Source organism: Phascolarctos cinereus, unplaced genomic scaffold (genome assembly GCF_003287225.1).
Source record: "Phascolarctos cinereus isolate Bilbo 61053 unplaced genomic scaffold, phaCin_HiC Scaffold_3;HRSCAF=262, whole genome shotgun sequence".
NCBI classification, from domain to species: Eukaryota; Metazoa; Chordata; class Mammalia; order Diprotodontia; family Phascolarctidae; genus Phascolarctos; species Phascolarctos cinereus.
This window is the reverse complement of record NW_027555736.1, coordinates 40,698,244-40,713,193: the sequence shown is the minus strand read 5'-3', so window position 1 is coordinate 40,713,193 and position 14,950 is coordinate 40,698,244. Positions and strand designations below refer to the sequence as shown.

The 14,950-nt window shown below is 39.3% G+C and overlaps 1 protein-coding gene across 1 annotated transcript in view; it reads left to right on the top strand.

Annotated features, from left to right (window-relative positions):
• Positions 1-14,950, top strand: part of IQGAP1 (IQ motif containing GTPase activating protein 1) — a 113,568-nt gene that overhangs the window by 60,189 nt on the left and 38,429 nt on the right. The window contains exons 12-17 of the mRNA XM_020994730.2: positions 1,193-1,356; positions 1,589-1,749; positions 3,823-3,947; positions 5,007-5,170; positions 13,892-13,982; positions 14,531-14,698. Of these exons, the coding sequence (XP_020850389.1) occupies positions 1,193-1,356; positions 1,589-1,749; positions 3,823-3,947; positions 5,007-5,170; positions 13,892-13,982; positions 14,531-14,698 (873 nt within the window). The remainder of the gene's footprint in view (positions 1-1,192; positions 1,357-1,588; positions 1,750-3,822; positions 3,948-5,006; positions 5,171-13,891; positions 13,983-14,530; positions 14,699-14,950) is intronic.

The following is a 14,950-nucleotide window of genomic DNA, read 5'->3' as shown; positions in this document are numbered from 1 at the left end:
GGACTTTCTACTTGATTCTAGAGGTAATAGGGAGCCATTGGGGGTTTTTTTTGGGGCTGGGAGGGTGGGGATTTGACTTTAGAAAAATCACTTTGGCCACCCAGTGGAAGATAAATTGGAATGGGGAGAACTTTGTGGCCTGAAGACCCAGTAGAAGGCTCACATGATATGCATGTGAGAAGTGATGATGACTTGAACTAGAGTAGTGTTGTGAGTAGGGAGGAAACATAAAGAGGCAATGCTGCAAGGGTGGGAGGAATGCCAAGGTTTGGCAGCAGATTGTATGGAGGGGGTGACTGAGAGGTAGAGGATTAGCATTCGGGGGTCTGAAGATGATGCCCTTGATAGTAATGCAGAAATTCAGAAGAGGAGAAGGTTAAGTGTGAAAGATAACGAATTCTGTTGTGGACTTGTCTGAGTTTGAGATGTCTATGGGGCAGGTTAAAATGTCCAAAAGACAACTGGAATAGCAGGACTCGGGCTCAGGAGAAAAATTAGCACTGGATCTATAGATCTCTTCTAGGACAATTTATTAACTCCTCTCTTTAACTTTTGAAGCCATGCTAACTGCAACCTATCTTTCTTGGCATCATTAGACATTTCTTCCTCTCCTGCACTCTGTGATAAAGCCAAATTGTCCTTTTCTCTTTTCCTTATATGATACTCCATCTCTCATCTCTCTGTCTTTATAGTGACTATGAGTTTGCTCTTTAATTCTGCCTTGTAGTGTCCATCTGTTTATCCCTTCTTTTAAGAGGGAAGGAATGAAAAGAGAGAGAGAGAGAGAGGAGAGAAAGGGGTAAAGAAGAGATAAAGAAAGGTAAAGAGGATGAAGAAGGGAGGATGAGACTTGAGGATAGGTGGTGTTTTTTTTTTCAATGATGGGAGAGGCATGCCCTTGTTCCTAGGCAGCTGGGAATGGGCCACTACCTAGGGAGAGATTGCATAGGAGAGAGGGAGCTGGAGAAGACAGGGTGGGATGAAATCTGGGGTACATGTAGAAGGGTTTAGTCTTGCCAAGACGGGCCACTTCTTCGTTTGAGATTGGAGTGGAGGAGGAGATAGTGGGGAATGTCTGAGTAATTGAGATGAAGAGGGAGAAAGGGGAGCAAATGGCCTGAACGTTCTCTAACCAAAATTGGGTATTTAAGGTTGCAAGTCTTGCTTTTCTCATCTCTTGTTCATTTCCCAGGGTTGGCAGCAGTGACTTCAATTAATGCTGCAATCCGAAGGGGTATTGCTGAGAAGACTGTGTCGGAGTTGATGAATCCGGAGGCCCAGTTACCTCAGGTCTATCCTTTTGCTGCTGAACTTTACCAGAAGGAGCTGGCTACTCTGCAGCAGCAGAGCCCTGATGTAAGTAACTGAATCTGTGCAGTTTGTGAGGAACATAGCATAGAATGGTCTTCAGAATCGTTCGGCTAATTCACTGTTATTCCTCAGCATAGCTAGACAGCATGTTCTTTCCAAGTAACAAACGACTTCCATGTTGGTTCTGCTGAAATACTTCCCTCCCTTGATAATAGATGATATTTCTCACAGCTGTTTTCCCCCTCTCTCTTTCCTTCTGTCTCTTTGTTTTGTTTAGCATAACCTCACCCATCCTGAACTCTCAGTTGCAGTTGAGATGTTGTCATCAGTGGCCTTAATCAATAGGGCTTTGGAATCAGGAGATAGAAATACTGTCTGGAAACAGCTGAGCAGTTCAGTTACGGGCCTTACTAACATTGAAGAAGAAAATTCCCAGAGGTGAGTGACCAAAGAAGGAAGAAATTTAGAAATTTGTTGTAAATATTCTCCCTTGTCTTTCTTTAATGAGTTTTGTATTGACATCTTTTATTTTTAAATCTTCTGAATTTCCCCATATGTCGATTCCCCTTCCTTCTCCCAAAGAGCCATCCCGTGTAACAAAGAATATGTCTCAATGAAAAAAAAGGAAAAAAAATTAGCAAACAGCTCAATACAGAAAAAGAAATCTGAAAGTACATGCCATGTTTCACACCTGTGGACCTCTCAGCTCTGCAAAGGAGTAGTGGGATATGTTTTCTCATATCTCTTCTTTGAGGCCAAAGAACATGTTTTTCTTTTTAATTTGCAGCATTCACTTTTAATTATTTTGTGGTTCTTTCCTTTTACATTATTGTAGTCATTGTTTATATATTGTTTTCTTGACTGCTTCACCTTACATCATTTCATGTAAATCTTTCCATGCTTCTTTGTATTCCTCATATTTGTTATTTCTAACAGCACAGCAATATTTTTATTATATTCATATACCACAGTTTGTTTAGACGGTTCCCAAGTAATTGTTTCTAGTTCTTTGCCCTCACAAAAAGTGCTACTTTAAATATTTTGGTGAATTTGGGCTTTTTAAGTCTGTGATCTCCTTGGGGTATATGCCTTGTAATGTAATCTAGATCAGAGGGTGTGGACATTTAATCACTTTATTTGCATAATTCCAAATTACTTTCCAAAATGATTGGAGCAGATCACAGCTCTGCCAGCACTAGTGTACCTATCTTCCCATGGCCCTTCCAACATTGATTATTGCCTTTTTTGCCACTTTGCTTCTTATTTCGATTTCTCTCATTATTAATGATTTGGAGGAGTCTCTCATGGTTCATAGTTTGCAGTTCTTTTTGAGAGCTGTTTGTTCATAGCTTTTGATCACTTATCAGGAAATGACTTTTGGTCTTCCATAGACATAGACAAATAGACACCTGTACTACACACATATGTACATATATAGCTTGCATACCAAACCCTTTTTAGAGAAATATAATACAAATCTTTTGATAAAAATTTTTTTTTCCTCATTCTACCTCTTCCCTTTGTAGCTTAGATTTGTTTGTGCAGAAGGTTTCCAGTTTTTTGTAATCAGAATCTATTTTCTCTTTTGTAATTGTCTCTGTCCCTCCTTTGGTTAAGGAGACATCTCCTACCTGTTGTTGTGAAGTGTGTGGTCTGGTTCGGAAACAAGATCTAAAATATCAAGGGAGATAATGACAGAAGAAGGAATGAAGGGAGAATAGTACTTCCAGACCTCTAACTACATGTGACCTAGCTGTCATCACTCTGTCTGGTGTTGGCTAAAAAGAGAGAGAAGTGGGTTAGTGGAACAGATGAGGCAAAGGAGAATCAGAAATAATATCCTCAGTATCCCAGTGTTTGATTAACCCAGACACACCAGTTACTTAGAAAGAGCCCCTTCTATCATGAGAACTACTGAGGGAACTGGAGAGCAGACTGGCAGAGATCAAGCTTCCATTGTGATTTTACATAGAATTCCACACTAATGACCTAATTATTAAAGATCATAACAAAAATATTAGAAGAGGAGCAGATTACTTACTATTCATAGTTCTGAATAGATATATTTTTAACCAAACAAAGGATGGGGCAATTACAAAAGAAAAGCCTTCATTTGTTAGCTCCTTTTTATATAACTCCTGTTCAGTATTATTTGGAGACATTGTAAGTTATGGATTGCCTCTTTTCCCCTTCTCAGAGGAGTTAGTTGCTTAATGGGGCTTTTGGTCCTGCTGTTTTGTCTTCTGGGGAACTTGTACTGTTGTATTTTGGCATTTGATCTGCTGTATAGCTTACTTTACATTCTTACACATTTTTCCAGGTCCCAGAGAGCTCTTTAAAAAGAATGTGCTTAGTTTCACATTTGTTGTTTTGAAATGCCAGCCTTAATTAATGAGCTCTTATCCTTCATAGATCTTTGTCCCCATTCTCTTTATTGTCTTTTCCATGTTAGTTCTGAGGTCTTGCTTCTACTTATACTGGGACTTACCTTCTATTTCATTTCGGCAACAGGTATATTGATGAACTGATGAAGCTGAAAGCCCAGGCACATGCAGAGAATAATGAGTTTATTACATGGAATGACATTCAGGCTTCTGTGGACCTTGTGAACATGATGGTGCAAGAGGAAAATGAGCGTAAGTGTGCTAGTGTCCTCCCAAATCAGAAAGTGCTGGTGCTATTACAGAATTATCCTCAAGTCCTGTTTTTGGAAAGGTTTTTGCTGAAAAATGAATAGGAGATAAAACTCAAGAATCAATCTCTCTCTCCCTCTCTCTCTCTCTTCTTCCTGTCTCCTTCCTCTCCTCTCCTCCCCTCCCCTCTCCTCTTTCATTCCCCCTTGCACTCCCTTCATCTCCCCTGAGGTGACTGAAGAGGGGGACATGGAAGTGTCTTAGTGGTACTGTTTGCCTGAGAAAGAGGAAGTAGTTTTGTGCTCCCTTTCAGCTTATTATGATTTTTAAAGGAATTTAATTTTGAAGTGTGTGATACTAAAGAAAGATTCTGAAATAGGATAGAAATTCATCACACATTCAAAAACTTCTTGGAATAAAGAAAAAGAAACACGATGAGGATTCATCTTTTTTATTTGGTGGTGTTATTTGATCTGCAGATTTGTTCAGGCTTTTAAAAAGTTATGTTTTTTGCTGGGCACAGAAATAGTTGAAAGAATACATTGCATCTTCTGTATTCTAAAGTGCCTTTGGAAATAAATGACTGTTGTGTAGTGGCAAGAGCTTTGGATATGGATTTGTCTTCACTTAATCTCTCCAAGTCTCAGTTTATTCATCTGTAAAATGAGGGGATTGGGCTAGAAGGTTCTTCTGTGGCCCTTCCAGCTCTCAGTCTGTGATTCTGGGGAGATAAGTCCAACTGTATTATCTTTGAGTCACATTTTAGTCATTCAGCATAATTCCCAATTGCTTTTCATAACAGTGGGATCAAGTATAATTTAATTTAGATTAAATAAACCAAGAAACATATAAAAGGAATTACAAATGTTGTAATTTAGTAACTTTGATAAAAACTGAAGTTTCAGTTTTGATTGGTTTATTTTTGTGAATGCTGCTTTTATATGGAGGAAATCTTACAGCTTGGCCTGTGGTCCATTCTGAAATGGAACCTAGGTTAGTCAGAATTGGGCCTATTCATAATTTCTTTCCTTTTTCATTGATGTCTCATTACTTCCTTTTTAGGAATTTTAGCAATCGGCTTAATTAATGAAGCACTGGATGAAGGAGATGCCAGAAAGACCCTGAAAGCCTTGCAGCTTCCTTCAGTGAAACTGGAGGGAGTGCACACTCAAGTTGCCCAGCATTACCAAGATACACTGATTAGAGCAAAGCGGGAAAAGGCTCAGGTGAGATAATGGTCTGAGGGCTTTTGTGAGTCACAGAACTTTGGCTGTGTTAGTACACGACTGGAAGTGGGCATGTTTGGCTGTTTATTTAGTGGTTAGCTGAATGCCTTGTCACATGTGAAGTGCTTATTAATAAATGTTTATGTTGAATTCAGTAACAAATACCCACCAACTTCCTAGACTGGCAAGGCTTTGTGGAAATTAAAAAATATATGAAATGTAGCCCTTGTCTTCCCAAGTATAAAACCTTACCCGAGCAACAAGCAGCATAGACCAAATTGAAGTTAATGATTCCATGGGAAAAAAAAACAAAACAAGAAATATTAAAACAAAGTAAAAACACTGAAAAAAAATAGGAGAAAATGTGAGGTTATCTCATATCAAAAACAACTGACAAATAGATTAAGGAGAGAGTATTTAAAAATCGTTGGATTATCTGAAAGTCATGACCGAAAAAAGGGTCTAGACATAGTATTTGAAGAAATTGTAAAAAGAAAACTTGTCATATCTCTTTGAACCAGAAAGAATCTCTCAGTTACCACCTGAAAAAAACCCTCAAATGAAAACTCTCAGGAACGTTATAGCCAAAATCTAGAGCTTTTAGGTCAGAGAAAAAAATACTTCAAGCAGTGAGAAAGAAAGAATTCATGTGCTGAGTTTGCCACAGTCAGGATCACAAAAGATTTAGCAGCCAGCACCATATCTGATCTACACGATGACAACTATAGACCCAAAGGCCTCATGATGAAACAGACTGCCCACTCCTGACAGAGTGAATGGACTTGGGGTCACATTGACACTTTTTGGGGGGTATGGCCAATACTAGAACTTGTTTTGCCTGATGACACGTTAATATAAAGGTTTTGTCTTTCTGAAGGTGGAGGAGGGGGTGGAGACAGAAAAGAGACATTTTTTCATTAATTGAAAAAACAAAATTTAATTAAAAAAATACAGACTCTTCTTTTACTCTTGAAAAGTGGGTAGTCCAAATTAGCATTATCGTGTACTTTCCGTATAGTATACCTTGAGTTAGAAAATGATATCTAAACACTGGAAATTTGCATTCTTAACATTGATTTTCAGAATGTCTTTCTAAAAAACTCTCGGTATATGCAAATATTATTACTAATACTTAGGAATAGGATTGATTTACAGTCTCTGTTTTATAAATTAGCAGTAGAATTATGAGAGCCAAGTCGCCTATTTGAGAGTAAGTGGTGTTGCGAGGAAATAAGAACTAGAAGTTACATGTCCAGTTCAGTTCTGTTTCCCCCATGTTGCTGCTTTCTGGGCAAATGTGTAGTTGTATATTTTGGCTACCAGAAAGCTTCTCTGTGGAACTCTAGGTCTCTGACCAGAAGGAGATTGAATTCTATTCTCAGCATTCTGAAACTCAGGAGATTCAGGGAGTAATTCCCCCCACTCACAGAATCCTAGAATTTCATAGTTGGAAGGGACCTCAGAGATACCCAATCCAGCTCAGATCTGAACAAGCATCCCTCTCCAGCATTAGTTTGTCTAAGTTTAGAAGATATCCTCTTTTATTTGGTCCAAATGAAGTAAAACTTCTAGTGGCAGTATCACTTCCTCTAAATCTGTGAAATAATGAACTTTTTCAAAAGTTCATAAAATAGGATAAAGAAATAGTGGCAAACACCAGACTTAGCTGGATGACTATTATAGATGAGGTTGAATTGCCTTTTTTAGATATGAGCTTAAGCTCTGAACCCCTCTTAGTCATATTGGGAGTAGTTTTAGAAATCAGAGTCAGTTACCAAATTTAGCCACAAAAAGGATCTTAACTGGAACTTACTGAAGTTCTGATCTCTCTGGTAGTTATTAAAGCAAATTGCTGATGGCTATTGGGTGTTAGTCTTAATGTGCAAGCAAGAATACCATTGGTCTACCAAGAAACACATTTTATAGCTGTCATTTATCTTTTTAGTTAACTGAACTCCCTTTGTCCCCACTTCCCGTCAGTCAGAACAAAACTAAACAGACCCAGTAATCACTAGATTAAGGATAGGAATAGCCAAGAAGAGAAACACTTCCAGAAACTTTTCAATAAGAAGAGATTTGTCTGTGGAACCTTTCCAAATCTAGAAAACAAGCAAATAGGCCAATGTAGGCTTAATGGCAGGAAAAATCCTGCGTGAGTCATTCAGTCTAACCTTTATTAAGCTCCTCCTAGGGTACAAAACACTGTGCTAGCTGCAGGGGGAGGTCACAAAGCTTAGCAAAGATATCATCCTTGCTCTTGTGTGATTCACATAGTTCAGTAAGCAAGTAAGTTACATGCACAAATAACGGTAAGATTTAATATATGATTAATGCATGAAAAGAGCAGCGAGGTGGCTTAGTGGATACAATGCCAGGCCTGGAGTCAGGAAGACCTGAGTCAGTTCTGGCCAGAGACACTGACTAGCCATGTGACCCTGGGCAAGTCACTTAACCTGTTTGCCTCAGTTTCTTCATCTGTAAAATGAGCTGGAGAAGGAAATGACAAACCACTCCAGTATCGTTGCAAAGAAAACCCCAAATAGAGTCACAAAAAGAGTCTGATAAAACTGAAATGACTCTGCAACAATGCGTTGTTGTTCAGTGCAAATGTTGTAACAGTGAGTTAGAAAGATGCAAATTAGAATGCTGTGAGTTCTCAGGATGACTTTCTGGAGGAGAGTGTCTTTTGGTGGGCTTTAGAGGGACAGACAGGAAATTCAACATATACATGCACAAATATTTTCTACGCTGTAGTGTAGGAAGAAGGAAATGATTGGGGATAAAGAGTGAAAGAAGGTAGATAGGTTGAATTGTTCCCTTCTCAAGGTTTGAATGTTGTATAAACACATAAGCCCGCATGTGCACACACCCACACATTTTTCTCTCTTATCCTTTGCCCTTTCTTGACCATTTTCTTTCATTCTTCTTGGGCATTCCTTTACACCTGCCCCCTTTCCCCTCCTTTTTATCTTCTTTTACTCTTGTCCTCCAATTCATTCTCATTCTTTGGCCTAATGATGAATTTAATGTATCAGCACATATCTAGCACAGTTTTTATACATATACATTTATGTAGATGCTTAATAAGTATTATTGGATGAAGACTTCCTTATTCAGGGTATCATTCATTGCTCTAGTTCATGTGCTTCTAAGTACTAATCACACTTAATAGTTCTTAGAGTTAATTTGAGATGGTTGAGAATTAGGTTTTTTTTCCTATCATTGAACATACTATTAGAACTGAGAAAATGAATCTGTTTCTGTTACTTCTCTCCAGTGGTTCAAACTCTAACCTCTGGGGTCAAGCAGAACAAGTCTGATTTCTCTTCCATATAACAGCCTTACCATATGTCATCCTCTCTTCTCTTCAAGTGTCTGTCACATAGTAGGGTATTTAATGAGTTTTGGTTAAATTGAACTAAGAAACCTCAGCTTCTTCAAGTCATTTTGGTGGGGCATGCTTTCTAGTCTACCACCATCCTGGTCTTCTTCCTCTGGACATTTTCTAATTTGTCAGTGTCCTTCTGAAAATTTGCTATCTAGAACTTAACACAATACTCAAAATGTGACCTAACCAGGGGTAAAGACAGGGCTAATGGAATCAGACTGGCACCTCTCTGGTGCTGAATACCATTCTTCAGATCACTCCATTCTAAGATTGCATTAGTTTTTTAGCTGCCTGTTTATATTATAGACTTATTAAGCTTTCAATATACTAAAGTCCCAGTTTTTTTCTCTCCACGAGTCATTGCTCAGTCATATCTTCTACATCCCAAATTGTGCATTTGATTATTTAAATTCCAAATATAGGACTTTACATTTATCCTCCTTAAATTTCGTCTTCATATATTTGGCTCCATATTCTGTCTGATGAATGAATGAATGAATGAAAAAACATTTCTTAAGTGTTCACTATGTGTACAGTACTATGCTAAGTGCTGGGATAAAAATAGTTTCTGATGGAGAAGGTTTTTGGATCATGAGTTTTTCATCCACTGTTAGCTATCCCTTTTAGCTTCCTGTTATTTGTAGGTTTGTTAAATATGGCCTTTATGCCTTAACCCTTCACTATACAAAGAGTGATCGAGTCTTGTGGCATCCTACTGGAAACCCACCAAGCTGATGCTATTTGCTTAATTGATACTTTGGATCCAGGGTTTTCACCATTTTTGAATTCACTTTACAGCTATGGCTTAAACAGCCAATGCCTCTCCATCCTATCTCTAAGGGTGTTAGGGGAGCTTTGTCATGTGTGTCACTGAAAACCTAATGCACTGTGTCAGTAATTCTCCTCTGATATATCATTTAACCCGGGAAGTAAGGTTAGGGTTAGTAAGTTTACTCCATCAGAGTCTGTACTGGTTGAAATCATGCTAACTTATGATAATCACTGCTTCCCAAGCGTTCTTTATTTTCAAGTTTTTCTTTGGCAGACTTCAATAGCAAGAGAGATACATGGAAATTATGCTATTGGAGGCTAAATTGAAGTTAATGGAAATCTTTAGCTTAGAGAAGTGTAAGCATGGGAAGGGATATAATAGCTATCAAGTGCTTTGTGGAAGAAGAGTAAATACTTGTTCTCCTTGATCCCAAGGGACAGAAATAGGAACAATGAATGGAAGGTTTCAGAAAGGCAGATTTTGACTGAAGAAAACATCAATTTTTAAACTTACCGAAGTTTAAAAGCCCTGCCAGAGAACAGCTGGGGCAGGCAGCAGTAGGGGAGCCATTCCTGTCAATCAGACACAAGAAGTGGGCATCGCTGAGTCAGGTTTCAGAGAATTAAATGTCTTAGTTTCCTGAGTTTGGGCAAGAAAGACTGTTCTTGTTTTAACTTCTTATTCTTTTTTTTTCTTCCAATTTCCACCCTTCCCATTGGTTGGTTATGCTATGACACTGAAGCTAAGCATGGAGTCATCATTTTGGAGTGGGGAGTGTAGGAGAGAGAATGTCCTATTTGGTGCCAGGCACCTAGTGCCAAGCGCTTTACAAATCTGGCCTCATTTCAGGCGAAAAGGACTTTAGAGATCATTTAGTGTCTTCCCCTCACCCCCTGCAGGTGAGGAGATGGGCACCACAGAGATCGTACCTTGCCCAAAGTCATCCAGGCAGTATTTTAGCAGGGAAAGCTCCTGTTCAAGCCCACATCTTCTGACCGCACACTGCTTCTGTACGCTCTCATTGCGCTGCATCTTTTAAAGTCACGTCCTTTTTGAATGCCTGTTATTCAGGTGACTTCTGTGCGTCAGGCAAACACAGCCTTATCCACGTGGAAGGAACTCTGGCAGGGACTTTAAGGGCATGTGTACATCAGGAAGCTTGAAGAGTACACAGATCACTAGAGATAGGAGAAGAAACACAAACTCAGCACTGTTGGGTAGGGGCAGGCTCTGCGGGGGAGAGGTTCTAAGTTCTTTGGGTGCTTAGAATGTGCTTCTGCAGGAAGATGACTTAGTGATGGTCTCTGAAGGACTGAGAACATTTTGTATTTGGTAATTTAGGAGAAGACATTCCAGGTGGAGGGGGAAATAGAGCAAAAGTGTACAGGTGAGAAAATCTTGCCTTTTGGGAAAATAGTGAGTAATCACTATTTTTTGCAATATATTGTGTTAGAATGTAGCGAAAGACTGGCTATAAATAGAGATTTGAGCCATATATCCACTGTTATTAGTCTCCTTGTGCCCGTATCCTTTCACATTTGGACAGTTAAAATAGCCTCTTAGTTTCCTCCCTTTAGTCTTTTTCCGTCAGTCCACTTTGTAAAATCCGTGTTGTCAGATAAATCTACTAAAATGTTTTTATCATGTCCCTGATGCGCTTTAGGTGTGCTGACACAGTGTAGGGATGCTGGGGCGCCCAGAATGTCCCGGTACAGGGTGGTGTCACCTGGGATGAATTCACACACTCAAACCGTCTTCCAGTCAAGTGGCAAAGTTTATTGTGATGTCAGTAGAAGCCAGTGAAGTTCCTCAGGGAACTTACAACTTAATGAGGATGATGCTAATGTTTATATGGAAAAGGGACAGAGAAAGGCCTGCCAAGTATGCTAGTTAGATGATCTGGGAAGAGATCAGGGAGTGGTCAGTATATGCAAGTAGTCTGGGTGCTGGACTGCTGGAATGTCTGGGAAAATTCAGGGAGTCCACAGAGAAAGCTCTGTTGATACCAGATATTGAGGGAGAAGGGACAAGATAGTTCTGTTCTAGGTGCCAGAGACAGAGTCCTTGGGCAAGCACCCCTGTGTCTTTACTGATATCAGAGGAATAATAGGGTCAGATCTGTGTGTGTCTGCAACAGGGAAATTTTCTCACTGGGGCGGGGGGGATTTGCTGGGATTAGGGGTACTTCCAGAGACATGGCCTTTGCCTTTTGGGTCCAGGTCCTCCCACCCCAATTTATCCCTACTCTTCTCAGAAATATCTTCAGAAGCTCCTTGTCTGTAGAATAAATTCTGAACTCTGTAACCTGGCATTCAAGCCCTTCACAGACTTCCCCTAAACTACCTTAGCAAGGAATCTTTTTTTAAAAAATTTGCTAGAAAGAGGGTTTTTATTAATATTCTTTTAACAGATTAAAAAACAAATGCAACAATGCAATGAGCTTCATTCCAATATTCTTTAAACAGAATTAGGTACTACCATTTGGGGTCAACTTTAGGTACAATTAGAATCAGTTGCTGTCTAATCCTGAGTTCAGGTAATAAAGTGCACACTAAACTAAACTCTTCCTCAATGTCAGGAACAAGCACATGATCACAAGTAGTAAACACAACACTAATTACGAAAGAGAACGTCAGATAAACAACCCATCTGCAGATGAGGGTGATCCAGTTTCCAGAAGTACTTATCATGTGCGCATAACTACATCGTCTTACCAATCTGTACACAGCACGAACTTAGTTATTTCCAATTCTGTTGTATACATGTTTACATGAATTCCATAGGTCTGTGCACAGTATTGACACTTCCAGTGATAATGAAAAATTAGAATCCAGGCAAATGGCAACTAAAACAGGATAATGTGTGGAGCCTTGTGTTAGGAATGCTTAGCCAAGGATTCTTACCTGGGGTCTGTTAATAGTTTTAAAATATATTTGGTAACTTTGTTTTAATATAAATTGGTTCCCATTGTGATGCTTGTATGTTGTTATATGCACTTAAAAATATTCTAAGAAGGGGTCCATCAGCTTCAGCAGACTGCCAGAAGGGGCCATGACACAAAAAAAGTTTCAGAACCCTTGCTGTAGACCTTACTTCCCCCTTTTTCTCAATGGGAACCGCTCAGTTCTGCCAAACTGCTTTTTTGGTCTTCTGGATGTGTATTTTACTTTCTCACGTCTGTGTTTTGGTAATGCTATTTCCCTATTCTTTTTTTTTTTCCAGTTGTTTTTCAGTCGCATCTGACACTTCATGACCCTATTTGTGGTTTTCTTGGCAGAGATACTGGAGTGGTTTGCCATTTCTTTCTCCAGCTCATTTTACAGATGAGAAACTGAGGCAAAAAGGGTTAAGTGACTTGCCCAGGGTCACATAGCCAGTGAGTTTCTGAAGTCAGATTTGAAGTCAGGAAGATGTCTTCCTGACTTCAGGCCCAGCACTCTATCCACTGTGCCACCTAGCTGCCCAAAAATCCTTCGTGGTTTCCTCTTGTCTTGTCCAGTCTGTCCGACTCTTCATGACTCCATGGACTATACTATCCATGGGGTTTTCTTGCAAAGACACTGGAGTGATTTGCCATTTCCTTAACAGAAGTTAAGTGACTTTTCCAGGGTTACACAGCTAGTAAGTGAGGCTGGATTCTGTCATCAATTGATGATATGAGTTGCCACAGTTTATTCTGAAATGACTCCCAAATAAGTAAATAGTTATTTCTTGTCTGGTAACATGCAGTTGGCCTCATTTTAGAGGTAAATATTGGGTGTGTACCATGGCCAAAACCTTACAAATCTCTCTCTCTCCTGAAAAGAACATTCGTGATACACAGGTGTGAGTAGTATATAGACATTGGACTTTCCCCCCTTAATTCTGGGGAATGCTGTATGTCGATGCTTTTGGGTACAATATGAAACCAACTTTCTCATTTGCCTTTTGAGGAGATCTTGTGAGATGTCTTTCCATGAAGCTTTATCTCAGAGCTCCAAAAAATCAGTGTTTGAAAAGTTTTAAAATGCATGATTTTTAGCACCTTTTTCCTTCATTTAACTATTGTCACTGTACTAAGGAGCCACAGAGGGCAGAAAATTGTTTTTTATTTCCCAGTGCCTGAGAGCCAAAGATTGGTCACTTGGCAGTCCAAGCTCACTGGGGTGAGGAACCTCGTGGCAGTCAGCTGGTCTGGACCTCAGCAGCAGCTGCAGTCTGTTCTTGGCAATGTCTTTAGAACTTTTTCACTTGGTAGAACCTACCAGAGCATGTGCTTTGCTGGTAGAGCCTTTGAGAACAAAAGACGGCCTCAGCTGCATGAGGAGTTGGTGATCACAGGAGGGTTTTTTGGAGACTATGTGCCTGTGTATTTTGATCACCTGCTTTCAGTCTTATCTTGAACAACAACTACTGGCCAAGATTATACAATGTTAAATTAATGTTTTTCTTTCACACCAAAGTAATTTCATTCTATTTTGTTTTGGAAAGGGCCTTTAAACACATGGTCATTTAAAACCTGCACTTTTAGTTTGCCACTCATTTGGGTATTTAATGTTGGTCTATTTTTACCAATTCTTAGGAAATTCAGGATGAATCAGCTGTGTTATGGCTGGATGAAATTCAGGGTGGGATCTGGCAGGCGAACAAAGATACAGAAGAGGCACAAAAATGTATGTATCAATTTCTGATTTTGTTCTTGCTTTCGTTTATCTTTAGTACTCTCAAGAGAATGCTGAAATGAGGTTGTGCTGATTTCTAGTGTGAACTGATTGTATGTGGGATATATTATATATCAAAACAATTATGTAGATGAATTTACAAATCTAGATTGTCTTTAATGTGTTTCTTTTTTTACTGATAATTTTTTCACATGGCAACCAAGCCTAAATCAGCACACAAATTATTAGCACATATTCCCTAACAGTTAAGCAAAAAAACATAATGGAGTGATTGTAACTGGGAGAAAGCTTATTATTCAGACTTATTACCCTTTTCTAATTTGTTTACGTGCTTTAATTTTAACGAGTTGGTACCAGCATTGCCATTGACTAGAGTTTGGTTGCTGTGTGATGTCTTACCTTATGTAGTTGTAGTCAGTATACGTATTCTTTTGGGTCTGTTTTTTTTTTTCATTCTGTATCACATTAGATGTGCTTTTATATGTTTTTTTGAATTCTTTGTGTAAACAGTCTCTCCTAATCCCTCCTGCTTGTGTCAGTTGCCTTAGGAGTCTTGGCTATTAATGAAGCAGTGGATGCTGGTGACATGGGCCACACCCTTGTTGCCCTTCGCTCTGCTGATGTTGGCTTGTATGGAGTTACTCCTGAATGTGCTGAATCCTATCAGAGAGACCTTGAAGATTTAAAGAAGAAAAAGCTTGCAGCAGGTGAGAAGGGTAGAAGTAAGAATATGTGTTCTGGTTGCAAGGGAAATTAATGTGTAAGAGAGTTAGTGTGGTAGGAAGAGGGTGGGTGGCTAGTTGTGGGGGGAAGGGACTGGATGATCACAGCATGCCTCATTTGAAAGAATGTAGGAAACTGTCCCTGCTCTGGAGAAGGCATTTCTATTGGGCTTCAGGTATTCGTTTGTTATTGCCAATAAAGACCCTTGGTCGGTGACTGTATTCACTGCTTCAACA